General features: G+C 29.9%; 1 protein-coding gene across 1 annotated transcript in view; it reads left to right on the top strand.

The window, feature by feature from the left end:
* LOC106687239 (uncharacterized) overlaps positions 1-22522 on the top strand; it is a gene marked incomplete in the record, with an annotated part of 403205 nt that overhangs the window by 204440 nt on the left and 176243 nt on the right. The window contains 1 exon segment of the mRNA XM_067045014.1: positions 19239-19339. Within this exon segment, the coding sequence (XP_066901115.1) occupies positions 19239-19339 (101 nt within the window).

The following is a 22522-nucleotide window of genomic DNA, read 5'->3' as shown; positions in this document are numbered from 1 at the left end:
AAAATAATGATAAAATAATATATACAATATTTACAGAATCGACCTGAGGATCCCTGACCCCACTCTATCCCCCACGTGTGAGGGGTAGAGCAGAGCTCAAGAGATCCCAGCGCATCCCTCTCGCCGCATCACTGGTAATGAGCCAGTGGAGGCTAAGCAAGTGCGCTAAAGCCCCAAACACTCAACTTGAGTGGAGAATCTGACCATTGCCAGAACTCCACATCTTGTTTTTACATTTTTTCTTCTTTTTTTTACACAGTTTTCTTATTACTACATATGTAGTATGTAAAAAAAAAAAAGACACCCCTAATGATTTACAACGTTCTAATTATTGAATAGTTTTAATTATTCAAAATAAATTGGTAAAAAGATATATAATAAATAATAAATATGTAATTGAAGAATGAATGGAGCAAAATAATATTGCCAAATAAAATTTATAGAATAATAAAATAAATAAGTAACTTATTTACTGGCAAAATAATTTGATAAAATGAAATAGATAAATAATAATAATTGTAATAAAATAAATAAGGAGCTCATAGCAGAATAGTCTAGGCTTTTGTCTTCGAGATGACAAGATTTACAACATTGCTAGACACTGCAACCTTCACTTTTGGTAACTGGGAATGGAATTTGGTAAAACGTTTTATTAATTAATTCATTTATTTATTCCAAATTTTTACGATACAGTTTACGATTTCTTATAAACCAAGGGTCATCTACTGCGATCCCTAGGATCTTATTTTTAAAAAAATCTGTAATAATAAAAATATCTCGAAAACTGATAGCCCCTTTAATGAAAAGATTACTTTGTATGTACTGAGGAATCTTCTATAATTACAGTTATTAGCTGCATCTTTATAAAAATTAAACAATGAAAAATAATTTAAGGAATATCATCTCAAAATGAAGAGTAAGTTGGTATAGCCCATTGAGTAGTATGTTAAACCCTAAACATAACTAACAAACTAATTGTTTGCATCATCGAAACAATTTACTTTTATAGAGCCATATAGGTTAAAGCTGTTATTATATTAATTCTTACTCATTACGACCCATATGGATCTTTAGAGGGACCTTGTGGTTTATAGCTATTCAGGGTTCTAATTCACACTTCATCGTTACTCGTTTAGTGCTTTTACTAAGTGCCCTGTTTAATAGTTTTCTATAAAGTTCACATTTGAACAAAGGATAAATATCCTCTGTCTACTTGCCTTCAATATCCTATCTTTCCCCCGCCTCTTCCCCTATACTCTCCACTTTAACCTGATATATTGGTCGTAAGTGTAAGGTCAGTAGATCGTGAGAAATAGCCTGAACAGTTTCTATAATATTCCTTAGTCTCTTTTACATGCAATATATGAAATATATAGAATGATGTACCGCGATTGTGAATAAATTTCGAATCTAAGTTTTTGACGGAATGGTGATCAAAATAAAGAAGTTTCGTAAAATGGTTTTTGTAGGTGTATCTATGCGAAAAGCATACCTCTAAACCAAAAAAGTACGAAATTGAGACCGCATACTAAAATATCTCTGGAACGTTATCGCAACTTTCTCGATAAAATCAACATCGACATCATATCATCTATTTTACACTTTTTTTTCGATTTCCTCCAAAACGGCTTAGATGGTTTTGAATAAACTTTTTATACCAATGTACAATAAAATGAGAATTAATATTAGCTTGTTCTTATCCTCAATACTCTGATTGAGCTTAAATGCTGAATTTTCCAATAGTAATCTCAATTATACCTTTGATTTTATTTCTTAAAAATAATTAAAATCCTCACATTAAGTAATGGATCAATATAAAAACTATAAAAGAACTTGATAATTAACTAGATGAAAAAATATAAATGTATATGAATATTATTTTATTAGGAGCATTAATACTTCCTAATATTGGCCTCGAGGCTCATTGCGGTTCAAATCGAGCTCTGGTTTTAACGTAACGCAACAGTTAGCAAATTCTTTTCTTTTGACAAAATATTTATTCTCGTTTGACAAAAGCCTTCTAACTAACATAAAGTTTCAGTGAAAAAAATAATAAATAAATATATGTTATTTCGTTAATATATAAAAGTAAGGGGAAAAGGCAGCCGTGGAAGAGCCGCCATTGGCGGATGTCGGATCGTTTCCGGGCTGTGAAGGTTCACTTTTATTTTTTCCTTACCCGGCGGAAGAAATCTTTCCATCTTCTATCTCTTTCAAAAATATGTTGGATACCAGCGGGATAACTGATTCTTTCTATATACTTATAAGAATTTTATTTACAATATATTGCAACATTCTATTGTCTTTGAATATATATTTATTCTAATAGATTTTATACGTTATATAAATAAAATCATCAAGTAGTCTGTTCCAACTAGTCTCGTACTCTAGTGCGATTTTATATTGATACATTGATGCGTTCTAGATCAAATACCTTAACTAGGTTCTTTTACGGAATATGAATATTTCTATGAGAGAAGAGATATGAAGAAAAATAGGCGATGGTGGATTGAAATCACACATAGATAGCATGCGAATATTTTGCCCGTTAGTGCCATCTGTTTGACATACTGAAGTCATAAAAAAAAAAAAAGTATTCAATATGTGTTTTGTTTGCCATCTTGCATTTATTTCAAAACAATTCTTGTGTGAGAACTATTAACAGAAAAATTCGTTCTAAAAATATCATTAATAACATTGATGCTTCATTCACAGCAGTTTTTATGATACTTGTCGAAATTAATTCACAAAAAAACTTTCTCGTTATTTATAAAAAAATATTGGTTTTTGAAAAATAGTGTTTGTTTTTTTTTTAGTGGCTTAAAACATCACTGGTCATCAACGCCATTACTTTCTTATTTATTTTTACTTACATTTGTTTTGTTATATATGTACATATTTATTTTAAAGTTTTTTTTCTGTTTGATGTCACCTTCTTTTGTAAAAAACCAAAACACCTATTTCAATGTTTTATTATAGTCTCTAAGGGTTCTTGGAATTTTTTGGCTCAAACCCAAGCTATTAAAGTGCGACGCGAAACATAGACGGGCCACGAAATATGCCTGAATGTCAATATTGATAGGAGAGAGTGAGCCTCGTGTGACCTATTCTAAGGCTAGTCAGTACGACATCCTCTCTATGAAATTTTTTTTTTTTTTTAATAATTTATTTATTGATATTTACAACTGTATACACATATATACAACAAGTAACTTTGCTGTAGGTGACATAGTGACATGATAAAAACATGTGGAGAATCTACCCACTGATAGAACTCCAATAACATTTCTAGAGGAGAAGATCTCGAGGCCATCTTCTTTTCAGACGCCTAGGAGGATTATTAGGTAATGAAGGAGAAGCCAGGTTAGAAACAAGTGGATTTGGGTGGTTGAGAAGTTTATTTTGGAAGGAACGGTATCTGGTTCTGGCCAAATCGGCAACATGTGGAATATTGAGGTCCTCTATGAAATTAACGACTGAATGTGCACCAAGGCTCTACGTCCTTTTCGAAAAATATTATATATTAGCTTTAATGATGGATCAAAATTTAATTCGTTTATACTACATTATTATTTTTTAAGATGGCATAATTTTATCCATTATTATCGTAGGATTGATAGTAAGAAAATAAATTTCACTCCTAACCATCAAACTAAGTTTACATAGTCTTGGAATCCAATGCTGACAGAAATGTTGAAAAAAATCACATCCACCTTAAACTGCATGGAAGTAACAAAAATAATTGAAGATTTACCATCAACTAAATGAACCTGAGAATGATCGTGAGCAAAGGGAAATTCTATAGCGAGCCTGAAGTGTTTTCAATAGTTGTTTAGGATCATGTTATTGCAACAAGGGCATACATTAGGGGATATACAGGTCTTTTGGGTGGACACACGGAAAAATGGATATCACTCAAATTTATTCAATGCAATGTTCTTAAATCTCTCACGCTTAGGGTTTTAACCCACATTCAGATAGGACCTCACCACAGTATATTTATTATGATTGGAGAAGATGGTCGAGGAGTGCGGTCAGCAAAGAAAAACTTAAATAAACAAAAAAATATTTATTAATGTTTTGTAACTTGTGTTATTTATGTTTTTCTTCGCTGACTGCATCCCCTGACCATCTCCAATCAGTAATCTACGGTCAACTATCTACACCTCATTAAATTTATTATGGTTATTATAAACATTTTTAACTCTCTTATATTATGTAATTATTTGATGTTGTATACCTTACTTCAGATAATTTGACTTAACTTATTTAACATTTATTAATTCATAGTTACAGTTATTCAATTCATTACTACTTCGTTATGAAATATAAAAATATATTATATATATCTTTTTCATTAGAACTATTTTGTAATTTTAGTATGTTTAATGGATTAAGGTTGAATATCATGCTTGTTTTATCCAACTAGATTAGATTTGATTTTATTTGTGAAAGACAAAATCTTGTATAAATTCATAACACAATATACAATTATAAAACAAAACCTGAGTCTAGTGCTCCATTACAAAAACAATAAACAAAAGATAAAACAAGTTCTCTATAACAAAATAATAAACAAAAAAACAGACTGGATAATACACAACTATTAACATAATATTCATTACTCCATCATATTAAACTTAAAATATTGAGAATTCTTTTAAATAAACGACAGCGTGATATAAATGAAGGTATTAATTGGCTTCGAAAACTATTTACATAATAGAATTTATATTTCACTTACAAAATTAAACTTATTACATATTGTTACAAAGTAAATATATGGACTGTTCAATTTTGCTTCACTATTAATTTTCAATGTGTTGTATGTCGCAAGATACGGATATGGGTGGCTTTAAGATATATTGTGATGGTTTTGCTTCCGTGGTGTAGTTTGATATGCTCTGGGTTTCCTACTCTTAGTTGGCTGATGCACTTTATTTTTTTTTATTTAACCTATGTGTTAAATATGCTTCAGGTTAGAGTAGATTAAAACTGCAGAGTGATCGGTTTATTGATGTCAGTTGAGAAGTTGTGGTTCAAGATCTTTTCAAGAACATCGCCTTTATGTCTCAATATTTCGTTTTCATATGAACTATTGAACTCATTTTCTACATCCATATTGGTGGGCTATCATATTGAGTTGTGAGACCCAGTTGTATTCTACGTCAGGTTTTTTGCATCTAGCATCCTTAGTCTGTTGATTATCTTTGTTATTACTTTTGAACTTAATGGACTTCTACCTGTCTCGAGTCGAACTATTTAGTTTGGGGTATTCTTGGGCCATCCATTAGAGAAATTTCGATAGCATCCAGATATCTAAGGCTCCAAACTTCGGATGCATATAGGATTATTTAACTATTATGAATATATTTGGTGATTGTCACTTTTATTAATGAAAAATGCGATAAAGAAATAAAAAAACTTTTTCCTACTGTCGGAAATATGACCATAAAAACTCTTGTAAAAATAAAAAAATTCGTATTGAACTTAATCTAAGTGATGTTACGCAATAACAATGGATCGCCTACCGTCGCGTGAAGCATCTGCGTGCCTCTAGTCGCTATTCAACTGAATATCAGTTAATTGAGAGTGAAATGTGGAAGTAATGTTCCGATAACTTATCCGATTGGAGCTCTTCCCTCCTTCTCAAATCTCTTCAACGCCTCATCGGATATTTAGCTTCTTGTTTTACTGTTCTTCTTATACTTTACCCTTGGAATAATTGAAACTTTAACATTATCATTGTTAAATTATTAAAACCATCAGATTTAAAACGTGATTTTAACACAATTCTACTCTAAAATTCAACTAATTAAAACTGTATGACGTTTTTGTAATTTTGTTGTCCCTATAAAGTTGGATTATACTTTATATAGTCGCTACAAACTTCTGTTTGGCCACAGGTGTCGGACGAAATTTCTAAACAGTTATTCACAAAGTTTCAAAGTAGTCGTACAGGGACTTAAATTCGGTGGTATTATGAGAACTTTACAAGTAGTACCGTGAATGCAAACTAGAAGTACTGACTTACGGAAAATTTAAAATAATGTGTGTGTATCATTATTTATTGTACACACACATACATATTTCATAAGTCTTAACAAATAAACCTGGAAAATTTGTATTATAATTAGTTTACGGAAAGTATTTAGGCTATAGCACAAACTTCTCAGAGATTAAATTATCTCGCCCCAGACCAGCCGGAAGAGAAAAGATGAGTGCTGGAAAGTTCAGAGGAAGGCTAACAGAGTTGCTTAAAGAAAAATTAGATTTCGCCTTAGAAAATAAATCCTGCTTAAATCTTCCTGGGAATGAACAGTATTTTCCATATCTTCTTCAGTACTTGTTTTTCCCTACCTTACAGGCTATTTCAAATATAAGCATTTAAGATCTTATCTTAGTACTGAACTTTACTTTAAATCTTTTAAATAATTAGGTAAATATTAATTCAATTAAGTGTTTCTTATATATATTTTATTTTACATAACAACTAAGTATATACGACCCAAGGGTATCTTAGGATTAGGAGGCATACATTATCCAACGATGCCAGACAAACTCGTTCTGCTCTTCCCCATTCGGGACATATTTGTGTAAATATCTACATGAAGACATTTATAAACATATTTGGGTTACATATCTCGAATAAATATGTTTTATACATTGTAAGAACGTTTTCTATTCTCCCCGTATTCGGCGCAAATTTTGTTTGCTAATGTACATTGGCCATTTTTTACATTACATTAAACTGCCATTTTTTCATAATACATTAATTTTTCACATTTACCAGTAATTTTTCCGAATTTAGACGTTTTTATTTTTTTTTTTGTTTTTTTTTTAATACAAGCCTAACGTTTTTCACTTACCAAAGAGCTATAGCTTTCTTGTAGATTTAAGTGCTCAAATAATATTTAAAAAATTAACACAGGCTCTCTAGACCAATTACATTCATTTATACTGTTGTTATTCCACTTGCATCAGTATATTCTACCAAAATTCTCCTATTTTTTAAAAAAATTTAAATTATTAAAACCTATTGTCTAGCATTGTTAAACAACAACATGATTTATACTGGTATGCTCTCTATTCTCTAAGTCATCACTAGTCTCCTAGTAACCTATTCACCATTTATCTTCTAATCACCACTAGTCTTCTCTTGAATTTCCTTTGCCAAGAAGCTTATGTACTACGTTTACGAGTTATAGATTGAAAACTTTGAAATCATCATTGTCTTTTTGTATCAATGAAAATCTGAGGAGTACACTATATTTTCCAATTAGAGGTTATGGTATTGAAATTGTCTCTTATAAAATGAGGGTTCAGCATATATTTGGTTTTAACTTATATTCAGATTCGATGCTGAAGAATTTGAACTCAAACGAACTTATAGCTTTTAAATTAATTGATAATTTATTTTTGTTTTTTACTTTACCTTTAAAACGTTCACTTATATTGTCTCATGATGTGTGGGGACAGAGTTACAACCCCTCAACGAGAGATCAAAACATTAAAAATACTAGAAGCGAATATTCGGGCAACCCTGTAACATTGGCTAAAACTGAAAATCTTTATTACACTTATATTAGAAAAATTACAACGATGAATTTAATTTAGATAATTGTTTTTCGACTTAAAACAAATGTCTCTATCACTACATTTTCTATATATTTGAAATTTATAAATAATGTTCATTTAAAAATATTCCTAAGTTGTTTAGGCTACGGTACTTAAAACAGTAACCTACAGAAAATAGTTTCTACGATATTCTCTGCTCCGTTGGAATTTCCAAAAGGAAGAGCTTAGGCTTGCAGCGAGCAAGCACCGTACTGAGACTTGATTACAGGACCCTTGAATAATCATTAGCACTAACAAGCTACAGTTATCTCGGACCGGCTTCCAAATGGTCCAGCTCCAGCGATTAACATACGTCTCTGGAGCAACTAGTGGCTCTGTCTTCATAACCTGGAGTTGAACTCATTTACCGAAAATCTCAATTTTTAGATAAACAACATTTTTTTTTATTTATTTATTGATATTTACAACTGTATAAAAAAATACAACTAGTACATTTGATCATAATGACATAATGATATGATACAGGATGTAGAGAAACTACCCAGTAGTAGAACTCTAAAAACAATGTACAATATAAGGTCACGAGGCCATCTTCTTTTCAGGCGCCTCGGAGGATTGCCAGGAATGGAAGAGGAAGCAAGGTTAGAAACTAGTGGATTTGGGTAGTTAGGGAGTTTATTATGGAAGGAATAATTCGGGTTCGGGCTAGATCGGTTACATAAGGAACATTTAGGTCTTTATGGAAGATAAACAAACAAAAAATAAATAATTCATCTAAATTTATTAGTTAAATATTTATAAGTAGTAGTTACGTATATAAATAAATATTTAATTACTAAGTTATTTCTATGTAAATATGTAAAAATTTTTTTTATTAAAATGCAACGTAAAATTTGTTGATTGTAACTGTAGGGATCATTGTAAAACTGTTGATAGTAAATATTTTTATTTTGGAATTTTATAGTGCGTAGAAGATCCTGCAACGTTGTTCGGGTGACATAATAATAAAGAAGTAAAATGTTAAATATTAGATTCCGTTATTAAGCTCACTCTGTTTTATTTGTTTACTTTCATTGAAATTTTTGGCATACTTTAATATTAAAATGAATAACCACGACTGAAGGATATAGACTAAATCATTTGCTATTAATTTCTTCAAAATAACATAAAAACTAACCTAAAGAACTCTTAAAAGATAAAGAATTAATAAATAAAGATTCTGTGGTGAATTAAGATGAATTATATGATACTTTGTATATACTGTTTAAATAAATTTAATTACTATTATTACAACTATGGAGCTAAAGGAATAATATAATGTGAATGTAGTAGAGGTGCACCTGATGTGTAGAGGCGACTGCAGATTGATTAGTAGATAAATAAGCATGTGGGTGGACTTGATGAAAAAGGTGGTAGACAGATGTAGAGATGATATTGAATTGTTGACAACCCGTAGATGAAGAAATAACATTATATATTGTGCACTGGTAGTAGCTAAGGTTAATTGTCAATGCCGTCTCTATCAACAATGCAAAGAGGTTGCAATAAGTAGCAATCACCTCTTTTTACAATACTTGTTTTAAAATTAACACCAGTTGAAATGTTACATTACATTTATAAGAAATATAATGGTACATGATTTAAAGTTAGTGAAGGTTGAGATAAATGGTAAAATAAAACACAAGGAAAGAGAGGAAGTTAAGTTAGGAATTTAATTAATGTAAATTAAACAAATTAAATGAAAAGTCAACTACTCTAGGAGTATCGTTGAGGTGCGACGGTAGCAGCATGGCAACGCGCCTGCGGCCATAGGTTGTGAGTACGAGCCCCGGCTCCACCCGGGTTTTTTTTTTCAAGCATAAAATAATACAATACTCATTGACAGCCTCCCCAGGGCATTTTTGGAGTACGTTAGTCAAGGGTGGTACTTACAAAAATTGCCGTAGGAGTTACGAACCCACCCTATGAAAAAAGCACGTCAGGAAACGCGCGATGTATTTCCTTAGTCCTTGAGACTAATTATAATAAATCAAAAGCGGCCTAACAGATGGTATGAAAAAAAAATTACTCACGTCAGAAATGTACCCCAAATTCTTACATATTACTTGATGTAGTACAAGAGTCGAGAAGAAAAAAAGGCACTTATTTCACCCCAATTTTTATTAAATAAATTTATGAGTCTGTGAGGTATAGATAAGAGGAATAAAAACTGGCGGCTGTTGCAAACTGTTAAAAAAAAAAATGTTTTTTTCATTCGGAGACATATAACCTTAAAACTACTTACACTAGAAAATGTATCATTATTATGAGAGATAGTTGACCGTGGATGACGTACGAGAACATCATTTAAAGTAGAGTAATTTTTTTTAAATATGAGGGCAGGCTTCTGTTTAAGTACTCATAGAACAGAGTCTATTGCTGATTGAATAACGTTAGCTAAATTATTTGCCCGCGTAGCAATGCTTAATCAAAATTAAAGAACAGAATATGGTAAAACTTGACTGTAGCTAAAACCATAGCTAAATGAATTGTAATTTTATGGATTAATACTGAATAGATCAATTGTTGTCTCCTTACAGTAATTTATGCTTACTAAATCTTTTAACTGAATCCGTAGTAATTTATTAATGAATAAAAAAAAATAATTCATAAGATATATTTACAAACAGCTAGAAGTCTGCTAATGAGTTCTCAGTGCTACTTTATTCATAATTAAGCCTAAAAAATGCATCGAAACGCTGTTAAGTTAGAAATATAATCGAATCCCTCTTTATTCTTTCTGTTTTATTCAACACTTGATCGATTCCAATCGTTTTCTTCATTATTATTACACTGTCAATAACGTATGAAAAACTTGTGAGAATAATGAAATCCTTTATATCCCGGACAGACTGGAGCGAATAATGGAAAAGTTAATGTTATGCTAAATTCTTAAACTTCTCTCTCTAAGCTCTTGTGAAAATTCTTTGATATGTAAAGCCATATCACTTAAAATTTTAAACAACCATCAAAAATTGTTATGCGTATAGTATATTATTTATCTTACTTCTTATGACGTATTTTATTACTTTTTATGTTTGTAGTATAATAAATATATTAAAAAATTAATTGAAAACTTATTTTTGTTAGTTATTGCGTATTAGGGGAGCCTATATTTTGATTCAATTGCATATTTTATTTCAATGCATTTTTAAACTGCTGACCAAATATCTGAACAAATTTGTGTACTCTGGTTCGATCTTACGTTCGTATTTTAGTTTTTAAATTGTCTTACATTATATTTTTATGTATAGTCACTTATAGTTAGTTTATGTATGTATAGTTAATACATATTTTTACACGCTTTTCCCTACTTGTGGTTTCATAATGTAAATATGCGATTATTTTTATATTAATATTATTCCTTATATGTTAACTTTGAATCTCTCATCTAATTTCTTTCTTAGTTAAAAACTTATCTCTGGCGTGTATAATAGTATATTTGAAAAAAAAATGTATTTTCTTGCTGTATTAAAAACAGGTTTCCCTTATGAATGTTTTTTTTTGTATGAAGTGAATGAATTCCATAGCGATTTGTTATATAAATATAATAATAATTATTTTAAATATAAGTTTCAAAATAATTTTTAAAAATTAATTACTACTATAAAAATAAAATATTTCACTTTATACTTAACTTCATATTTGACAAAGAAAAGATAGTAAATTGGAACATAGCAGTTGAATAAGAAATTTAATATCACCAAGTATTCCCACGCATTTATCTGTCAAAGAGCTTTTTTTTTCCTCAAGTTTTTATTTAAATCAATTTGAAAATTCAGTTTATTGAATATATTTAGCTATATTAAGCTTGATAAAGAACTAAGATTGGCATTTTAATTAATTATTTTCAATTTTTAATAGAATAATCGAATGTTTAAATCGATAGAATCGATCATTTGTGATTCACTCTCGACAATCAGTTATTCTTAATATATACGATTAAACGAAATTTATATCTACTATATTTCATGTTATGCTGAATAATTGGCTAAAATTGTGTTTATTCATTATTTTAACAAAAAAAATATCTAATTGCGATAACTGAAAATTATTCTGTACTGAAGAATGTAAATGGAATTTTCGTTTCCGAAGGTGGCATGAAAGCTGAAACGTAGAACATATTATTTATAAATTAAAATTGGTGAAATATTGGCTGCTCTTGGAGGAGCAGAAATGAGAAAGAAAAATAGGAATGAATGAATTATTTGTATTGGTTGTACAGACCGAAATGGATTGTAAAAGGAAACTGTAGGGGTGAAAAAAAAATTGTTTACTATATCCTATTATTGTATCTCATTTTTTTTTATGATTATACCATGTATGTGTAATGTATATATGTCCGATTACGGATTGATAAGTATGCTGTGTGAGATAGCAACCTAATGTATTTAGGCAGCATAGATAAATAAATAAAGTATTTCTCTCTTATCTAAAAAATGTACATCCACCATTACAAAATTTCGGAAATAAATTTATACATTTCTGTTGTTTTTTTTTTCCTTCAGTTTTTTAGATACTTGCTTAAATCATAAAAATATAAATGCAAATATAATTTTGTAAGTAAAATAAATTTTACATTAAGTTTTATTACCTATAATACAGTACATTACTTCAGACAGATACTACTTTCACTTTACACATTGTTTGGATATATTATCGTCTTTATTGAAGCTTACGGTTTAACCATGAGAGCCTTTTAGACAATATCAGTAACAGTAAACCTACATTCCTTCGATTAGCAAAGTAGACCAAGGCTAGAAGACTTAAAGAAAAACAAAATTTTATCTCAGGCGTCTCTCTCTGAGATCTCACACTCTCCTTTCTAAACTACTCCACAACGAACATAAGCTAGGGCAATAAATTCGGCGCCAGAGGAAACTAAAGCTGGCTTGCCCTGCCTTGTTAGAACATAAGTTAGTTACATCGACGAGGCGTAGATGAAGTCGGGTTTGTTCACAGTCAGTTCACTAAGTGGGCTTAGCCGGTAATTATTGATGAGTTTATTTATTATTAACGTTTTTGTTAAATTCATACTTTTTTTTCTCCAATGTACTTTCTCTATATCGCCTCATCATGCACAAATTCACCTATTTATTATACACACTTACATAATGTTATGTATATCCTGTAGAACACTAACTTCACATTTTGGGTCGAACGGATATCAAGTTGTTGTTACTAAGCGCTATCAAGTGCTACTTACTAACATATGACGATTGGACTAGGAATAGAATCAGTCATTAGTATTATATGAAAGGGAAATCTACCAAGTTGTTTACTGTTTCAAAGTTCATTACGAAATGGTTTGAGGAACCTTAAGCTTCAGACTTTTTTAATTAAAACTTCAAATAATTGAGCTTATTATCATTATTTTCGATTGCGAAAACAATACTAAAAAGAAACCTCACTACCGAAAACTGCAATAGATCAGGATTCCTGTTTCTTAATGAATAAAACGTTTTAAAAAAACGTAGAATGTAACTTTACATAATTTTAAATAAATAACTTTATTTTTTTCCAGACAAAAATGTTAACATGGATGAGCTTAAAATAATGGGTAACTTTTAAGGCCCAATTTTCTCCAAGGCAACCATTTTCCAACTATCTGATTGTTTCAGAAAAACTTCAAATTTTCATAAAACTTTAAATTAAAAAAAGTAACATGTGGAATTTCGCTCAAAGAATCTGGATACCATGCTCAGCCTAATACCCCCAAGCGCAATAGTCATTACTATGCATCAGATACTGGGGTGGTGCAAGGAGAGTAATTGTAGCGAATAAAGATTATCTTGGGGCAGTAAAGCCTCTGAATCCAGTTTTACAATACAAACTTATCTTGTTGAATAATTATTCAAAATACCTCATTTTATTTAATTTTTCGTCGATTTTTTTCATTTTCATATTCATCACCAAGAAAATATACAACAGTTTTTTTTAATAAGATATTTATTATCTTGATTATAACGCTTGTTGTAAAGGGGAATGCAAATTATCTGCATATTTTTGGTTTCAAATTACCAAATTAATAAGTCACACAATCGTAGACCTCAAATAGATGGAATATAAATGCATTTATGAAAGATCTTTAGTGCGATTAAATTACTATGCAGAAAAGAATAAATCAACCAACACAAAAATACCAACCAACCAAAGACACTTTGAAAAAACATAGAAAATATCAAAATTTGGATACGTAATAAAATAATTTTTAACACTTTAGAGAACACATTGTTATAGATCTAATTCCTATAAAAAAAACTTATCTAGGAGGACTAGAATAGGCAATTACTATGAAATTACAAAATAAAATAAAGTTATAAAAACAAAAATTAAAATTGTTAATAGACCGACATCAAATTAACTATTGTAAAACTGTACTAGAGGTCCTTTATTACCAGTTAAATCATGAATTGTTTGTGTGGTTGGTTAATGAACCTCGCTAATTGGAGGTAACCTTATTCCATTTGTATCCAAGCAACTCTACCGCCTTAATTATTCTACTTCATTATCGAGTTTCATATCGAGTGATATGTAAGATGTCTTCTCTCCCTTCCGTAGTTGGCTATTAAATTATCGGTTTCTTCCTTGGAATTAGAGTGGAATGTTTGATCATGATCTTTTCATCTCCATGGGAATTTAAAAAAAAGTAAATTTTAGTATTTATTTATTAACGTTTCCTTCAAAATATAGCAAGAAATCAGAAGCCAATTGATATGTTTATACTTATACGTTAATATCTCCTTATTAGCCAATTAATTTATAAAAAGTAAAATGGAGGATTGAAATTATATAATCTTCATTAAAATTTCTTCCTGCGGATAGTGTCTCATTTCAAGAACAATTAAGTACATGTATTTTTAAAGTATTTTTTTGGTTGGAATTGTTGATCAGGACAATGCCATCCGTTAATTATAACAAATTGAGAAAAAGTAAAACGTAAATTAAATCTGCTGGGACATTATTCTTGTGGTAATAAACTCGAAATTTGAATTTTAGGAACTAGGACATCTTAAATACAAAAACTTTTTTTTTTTATTTGATACTTTACACATTCTTAACTAAATACAAATCTTGGATCACTCTGGATTCTTTATAATTCTTTCCAATTATTCAAGATTAACACAAACTTAAAATATGAAACTGAGATTTATAAGAGTTTATTTATAAGCCAGCAATTAAAATCCATTTCTTAGCCTTCAATGTTCCCAACGATTAATGTTAGATCATGAAGACCCTACCTTCCAAATCGTAATATCTTAGTAGTTCCTGATGATGGGTTACTGCATGAATGGTTTTTTTATTAATTGAAACAAAAGATTCATCGAAATATTATTATTTAATATTTGTTGAGAGTCCCGTCCTAAAGACTATTAATCTACCCCTCTACAATATATATATTACAATATTTTATTTGGATCCGTAAATCTATTAGAATCAGCGAATGAGTTGAATGAGTACTATTCAGGCCTGGAATGAGAGAAACAGTACCAAGAAATGCATCAATGTAATTTTTGTGGGTCCATAAATTTGTCAGGCGTTAGTCCACAAGGGTTTTAGCAATTAATTGTATACGTTAAGTTTCTGTCTAAGGGCTAATTTGGAACGTCTGTCTAGTAAAAAATATAATTCTTAGTCGGAAATTTAGCAATTTTTGAAACCTTCTGTCATAAATTAGTCCTAAATAAGCATCAGAATTTGCTTTTGTTATAGGGTGATGGTCTATGTAAACCAAAGAGCAAAGTCTATGTAAACCATAGTTTTGTATCGTAGACTAAATGTGACGTGGTTAATCTTAATTTTCTATTGTGTTCACCAGGTCTGTATGTTGCTAAGACAATGTTGTAGTGTTGCTGTGGCATGTAAAGGGTCAGTGTTTCTCGCCTCTACAATTTAGAAATGATTTTTGGAAACCAGTTCGAGATACATTTTTTTTTTCGGACTTGTTTGTTTTTGTTTAGTGGCGCCAAACTTCATTGGTCATCAACGCCATTAATATTTTATTTAATTTCGCTAATATTCATTCTATTTTATTTATTTTTTAATTTGATTATTTATGATTTTTTTTCCTTCCGATTAAGTTATATTTTTGTCAGTAAATTTTGTAATTTTAAAAACTGAAACACCAATCTTATTGCGTTATCATCGTCTCCAAGGATTTTGAGATATCTTGGTTTAGTCCTAAGCTATTGAGGTGTGGTGTGAAATATGGGCATCGTTGGAAAATATGGCTTATTTTTAGATTGTTGTTGCAATACTGGCAGTTCGGAGATGTTTCTTTTGATATAAGATAGGAGTGGGTGAGCCTCGTGTGACCTATTCTCAGCCTGGTCAGTAAAACCTCCTCTCTACGGTGTTTGCGACTGGTGGTACCACAGGGTTTTTTTAATATTTTTTTTTATTTTTTCGGACTTATTTCACATAATCACATCTATACTATAAGAAAAATCATCATTTACGATTCCAGTTTCAAATACAATGTCTTTTTTTAGGTTTTCAACTTTTAATATACAGATCCAATATAGATAGGGTTTTTTCTGTAGAGAATTTAATAACCCTAGAATTAAGAGGCAATAATAATAGAGTTATCTGTAAAACTATTTATTTAGGTTCTGTAAATAAGACAACCATGTGGCACAATGTGTTTTTTGTAATACAGTGATCAATATGTAAGTGAGTAAGTGATCACAAACACTCGCAGAAGATTGGATTATAGATAGAGATCAACTGGGTTACAATGGGAACTAGCATAGAATATTTTACCATAAAAAATTTAATGTACCTTTTTGTTTTTTTAGATAATTAAATAATTTTTCAAATGATTTGCTGTACTATTCAAGTAGAAATATAGTTATTGAGTTATTCGAAGTATTAATTTGTTTATAGGAATCAGAATTTTTTTTTTTAACTAACAGTCCAAATTTATTGAAACTCCTTGATTGAGTGATTCATTAATCATTGAGTGAGAGGTTATTGGCCGTCTTTATTATGAACGTATGTTCTGTTCTTTTTACAGTGGCACAGTGGATATGACCTTGAAGACAAATTGCACATCATTTTAATAAGAATCAATATGTCTTCACCTTTGGGAGAGAGCGAATAAAACAGAAGAAGATAGTGCGTCTTCTTTCTACACAATAAAGGATATTCCGCTCTATTTAATAACGTTTACACTTCCTTAGTGCCTCACTTGGCTGAACATTATTAATTCGACCTTTATATCGGCTGAGAATCGATGCTGACTAGGATTAGGACCTACTAGTTTAAAAATACGAAAAAGGTTTAGTACCTATAGCGAATACGTAAACTCACTAATAATTATTAATTGAAATTTATATATATTCATTAAAGATCCGGCAACATAATTGCTAGATTAATTGAGTACAATTAAAAGTTTAATATAAATTATAATTGCTAATTATATCTATTTAGATTATAGGGGTAAATAACATTATATAATTAAAATATATTGTGAAAATAAAATCTATACCAAACTTGGAAGTGGCTTACGGTTATATAAACTATAATATAAGGCACAAGCCAGATCTAATTAAACAAATCAAGTAAAAGTAATCTTAATTTAAAATTAATATTTCGCCCATACAAGGCATAATCTAAATTTTGCTAATGTTTTATAAACGTTGGATTTGAGTAAAATAGTTTTTAATGATAATATGAACAATGGTCAGAAGAAGAAAAAAAAATCCTCCGAACGAATTAAGGTGAAAAATTGTTAATTTTAACTTTATTTGAAAAATGGTATTCAAAGGTTTCAGATAGACAAATATGATTAGCTTTTTCATTAATTTTTTTTTTACCTACTTTACTAAAATCCTTTTTTTTTTTTTAAATTTTAGTGAATAAAAATCATTTAATAGAATCAGTAATATTTTTTCTTATTATTCAGGAAGAGGGAAATCGATTGTACATAATAACTATTAAAAAATGTTTTGCCAAAAACGCTTACCTTTGTGAATAACTTTTTTTTACCGAAATCACATTTTAGGTGCTATATTATCATGGGGACCCTCCAAATTTAAAACAATCAATCCTTAATGAACTCTTAAGTTTCCAGCAAGCATTGCAAGAGGGAACGTAACGCAGGTAAAACACCCACTTGTTTTAATATTTAACTAACACATTTTATTACAGGTATTGAAATTGAAAAATCAAACCCTCCACTCCCACCCTCCATGGTAGCCTTACTAATCTAACTTTTAAAACAGACAAATATAGCGAGTAGGTTGGTCGAAAAAAAAGGCTATCCTTACCCGCCGGACCCGCCTCGCTAAACCCCGCATCAAAAAAAATCTTTGGAAAATCCTGAAAATATAGCAAATTTCATACACCTACATCTCGACCATTTAACATAAAGATTTTTTTATTCATTTATTTAATGTAATTTACAACTGTACAAATAATAAATACACTAAGTAAATATGTGGAATGTTTCATTTACACTTAAAATCATGGGAAGGAACCACCTGATGGTGATACTTCAAGCATTAATTTAAATTAGAAAGTTCCGTTGCCATCTTCTTTTCAGACGCCTCGGAGGATTATCAGGTTTGTTAAGTATGAGAGATTAAGAATTAATGAGTAAAAGTTTTGGAATGAAAAGACGCATATCTGTTTTGGGCCAAATGTGCAACGAATAGGATGTTAAGGTCTTGTTTATGAGTTTATTTGTAACTTTATAAGGAGCATCAAGGATTTTACGTAGGATTTCGGATTGTAAGAATTGGATGCGGGAGGAATTTGATGGCTTGGTAGAGCCCCAGAGCTCAATATGTCCAAAGTGGTCTGATTATCGTAGTATATACTAATTTTTTGTAGTGAATTGGAAGTTTAGAGCGTTTGTCAAGTAGGTGTTGTAACAATCAAAATCTAGGAGCAGTTTCTTGTAAGATATTTTAAAAATATTTTTATGAGAATAATCATACCATTTTTTTATATGACTTAAAGCGCTGAAAGGACTATTGTGCGCCATCATTATACCTTTACCCTGGCAAGAGGAACTCCAGCTTTGATTTCCTTTATTTATAGAACTCCAAACCAGTTTTTATAAGGAAATACGTATCATTCGCTGTAGGATTAAGGAGAACGAAGTTAAAATAATTGTTTTAATGAATACCATGAATAGTAGACCGTGCCATTGTCAAAGACTTGGGCCATCCCTAAAAAAAAAAATTAATATTGAAATTACCACCACATAAGAATATGTTATGAATCAATGAATAAAAAGTTTAAGATGGACAAGTTTTTCACACAAATTAAAGTGATGATTAACAATTTTTCTAACATGAATGAGCAAATTGTAAATGAAGGAGCAATATTTTAGGAGCAACAAAAATCACAATAAATTATATATTAAAAAAAAAAGGAATAATGAAAAATATTTTTCAAATTAACACTTATACATTACTTTATTAACCTTCATAAATTACTATAGAATAATAATTATCATTGTGTGACAATTTGAGGATTTTTTTTTTGTTTTATAACACATTTTACTGTTCATATTTATAAAATGATATAAATTATTACTAAAACAGGAATATTATTATTTTATATAAGGTACTGTTTTACGAAAAGTAATGCTTCTTTTTACATTGTTTCAGCCCAGACTACAGGGACGACCTAGCTTACTGGGTCGGTGGAAACGACATGCGAATTGAAGGAGATTTCAGATGGTCGGATTCCATGCCATTTGCATACACAAGTAAGGTTGCCATGTTGTTCTCTAAATCTTAGCTCTAAGATCTTACGGTTAACCTCTCTCACCACAACCTTTGTAATCCAGAATTTTGCTCTTTTCCAGACAGAGCATTTATTTAATATTGAGCCTTACAAATATTTAAGTTATCCCATATTACGCCAAATAATCTCAATTAATATATAATTAGTAATAAGTTTAAGACAACTTAAAGTAAAAATATAATTTTATCAAAATTAAAATCATTCTCAATAACAACATGTGAATATTTTAAATCAAAACACCATCTATGCTTTAAACAAAATTATTGAATAGAATATCATTACTCTATTAATGTATAACACCTATGTTCTTGTTAAGGAAACTAAATTTTCTAACCACTGATTATGCTTTTGACCAAGGTTGTCATGTGACCACTATCTTTTAAGTGGAATTAAAGTTGGTGGGAACGAAATACAATACAGAGTTGGACCCGATAATCCAGTAAAATTAATTTAAAAATTAGGTTGTATCTAGAACTAAGTGTAAATTAGTTTTGTTTTTTTTTTCGGCCAAGACTCCCATTTGAGTCCTACACTGCCTAACCATGGTTGGGGGTCAAAGTTCTTCATTTTGTGGGACCGCCAATCAATGAAAAAAGTCAACGTCCCAGGCCGGATTCGAACCGGCACCGCCAATAGACATCAAATTGGTAAGACTGTGTCTTAACCACTGAGCTATGGGCGGCCCTAAATTAGTTTCCGTCAACGTAAATTTATATAAATATGTTTGAAAATACAATGGTAAAACGTTTATAACTCCCTGAGGGTCCGTAGCCTTAATAAGTGAGAATTTTCAAAACAGTTGTCATATTTTTTTACGTTTATAACTACAGTATTATAATTAACTTAGATATCATTGTAAAATATTTTGCATGGCATTTAATTATACTTTATTTGATATTCGATAAATGCAAAATTAACATTTTTTTAATTCCAAAAAACGAGTAAAAAATCACTTTACAATTTGTTTTTATTTCAAGTGTAAATTAATTTTGGCAATTATCATGAAAACTACTACTTTTATAGAAGAATTTATTATAAACTACCATATTTCATGTTGTATTTAACGAGCTTCTAATTTAGTCTTGATATTTTCCTAGATACGTTTTTGTAATAGCATTATTTTCTTCCCATTTTTTGAATCTATTTTAGAAAATATAATGCAAACTAATACTCTCACAGATATATTCATTAAAAAATTCTTTATTTATGGCGTATCTAAGATTAATAACATTTCACCAGATAATGTAATAGCTCATTAACAATCAACTTGTTTGGAAAAAAATATTGATAGTTAAAGAATTATATCTGGGAAAATATTGAACATAAAGGGTTTTATCAGGCCTCAGTTTGAAGCTCGGTTAGTGCACCATAAAGTAGTTTATGATGATTAATTTTAGATTTATGATCGAATAGGATAAACTTATTTTTGCTTTTTCCTCTTTTAGTTATTATAAAATTATTTTTAATTTTTAATTTAGGGATTGTTTATTATTTCTAACAATGAGAACTGATTATTTCTTTCAAATAAACAAAATTAAAGTTACTTTAGAGGAAGATTTTTGATGAAAAAAATCGATTCTTGAAGTGGCACTTGTTCGGACGATTTTAGCTAAAACGTTGCTTTGATGTTCATTTATATACCCACATCAAATATGTAAGTTTAGTTTCGTCAAGCTTTTCGTTGAGCTCAGCTATGTGATGTTGCGGCTGTTATTTTACTGCACTATACTGCCAACAGACTCTGTAGTTCGGTTACATTACGCAACCTTTCAAAATTTAAAATGAAATATACCTCCACTTTCGTATTGATAATTCGAAGAAGGTTAGGGCTTATGGATATAAAAGAAAGAAGAATTCTACCCAGCATGAAACACTCAAGAAGAAAAAACAACTAAACATCATCAGATATATTATCATCAGTTATATTCAGAAAAGATATTATTAAGTCCATTTTAAATTCCAATTAAATGTTAGTCTTTTCCACAAAATATTCTACATAAGTTTCTATAAATGTGATCTAATATCATAAAAATGAACTGATAAATTAAAAAAAAATCATTTTTATAATAATATTATTGTCATTTTCTATCATAGGAATGATACAAAATAGAGAAAATAACAATTATCAAAGATATTTTAACTCTGATTCACTCTGTCTCTTGGCCCAGTGAACAGAAAGCAAGGTTGAGAAATAAATTAAAGCTGAAGACGACATCTTTCTTAGTGTCAAGTTCAAGAATTTTAGGAGGGGCGTTGATATACTCAAGGTTATTATCATTATTGTGAAATTTCATGACAGTTTAAATTATCTTTTACAAATAATTGTGGCGTGGGAAAATATTTAAATCAAATATAAAATTTCTTTATCTAAGTGACTCCACAGTTTTTCTGAATATGTCATCATAAAGCATATTTCGTTATGGGGCATGTAAGATTTAAATATTTATTACTTAAATAATTGTTTATTATCTAAACTATTTAAATGCATTAACCTATAAACATATATTAAAACAACAACATAATGTATTAAAACAATTATAATAGTGTTTTGTCCCAAGAAGTCACAAGTCATGAGAACTAAACGAAACAAATACAAGACCAGTTTCCATCTTTATGTATATATTTAGCTCGGAACTCATGTAATATTACAATATTATATTGAACAATAAAGTTGGATACGGGACCTTTTATAAAACAATACAGCTAATTATTCATGAACATACTCAACTACCCGTTTCCCCCAGTGACAATGCTTTTTTTTTTTTTTTTAACTGACGGCTCAAAGCAAGGAAGATTCGCGAACAATATCCTGATCTCCACTACGACAGCCGTGTTGTACGTGACGTGTATCCAAGATACGTGAAATTCGAAACCCAATGGAAAAAGCATGGCTCATACCTCATCTTCTGCACAGAATATCTTGGTGCTTTTGTAAACGGTTCATGAAGTTCCACTCCCAGTTGCCGACAGTTAAAGGAGCAGTGACCTACAGCCTGGGAAACCTAACCTCAAGCCCAGACTGCTGCAAGACATTCTTTTATAAATTTTTAATAAATATAAAATTAATTCATAGTCACACTACCTCTATTTACATATTATTATTATTCATTTTATTTATTCATTTTTTTCTCTCTTTTTTTCGAAC

The sequence above is a fragment of the Halyomorpha halys genome, unplaced genomic scaffold (assembly GCF_000696795.3).
Source record: "Halyomorpha halys isolate HHAL.00 unplaced genomic scaffold, Hhal_1.1 Scaffold934.1, whole genome shotgun sequence".
Taxonomy (NCBI): Eukaryota; Metazoa; Arthropoda; class Insecta; order Hemiptera; family Pentatomidae; genus Halyomorpha; species Halyomorpha halys.
The sequence above is the reverse complement of the archived record's forward strand: the minus strand, read 5'-3'. Positions and strand labels throughout refer to the sequence as shown.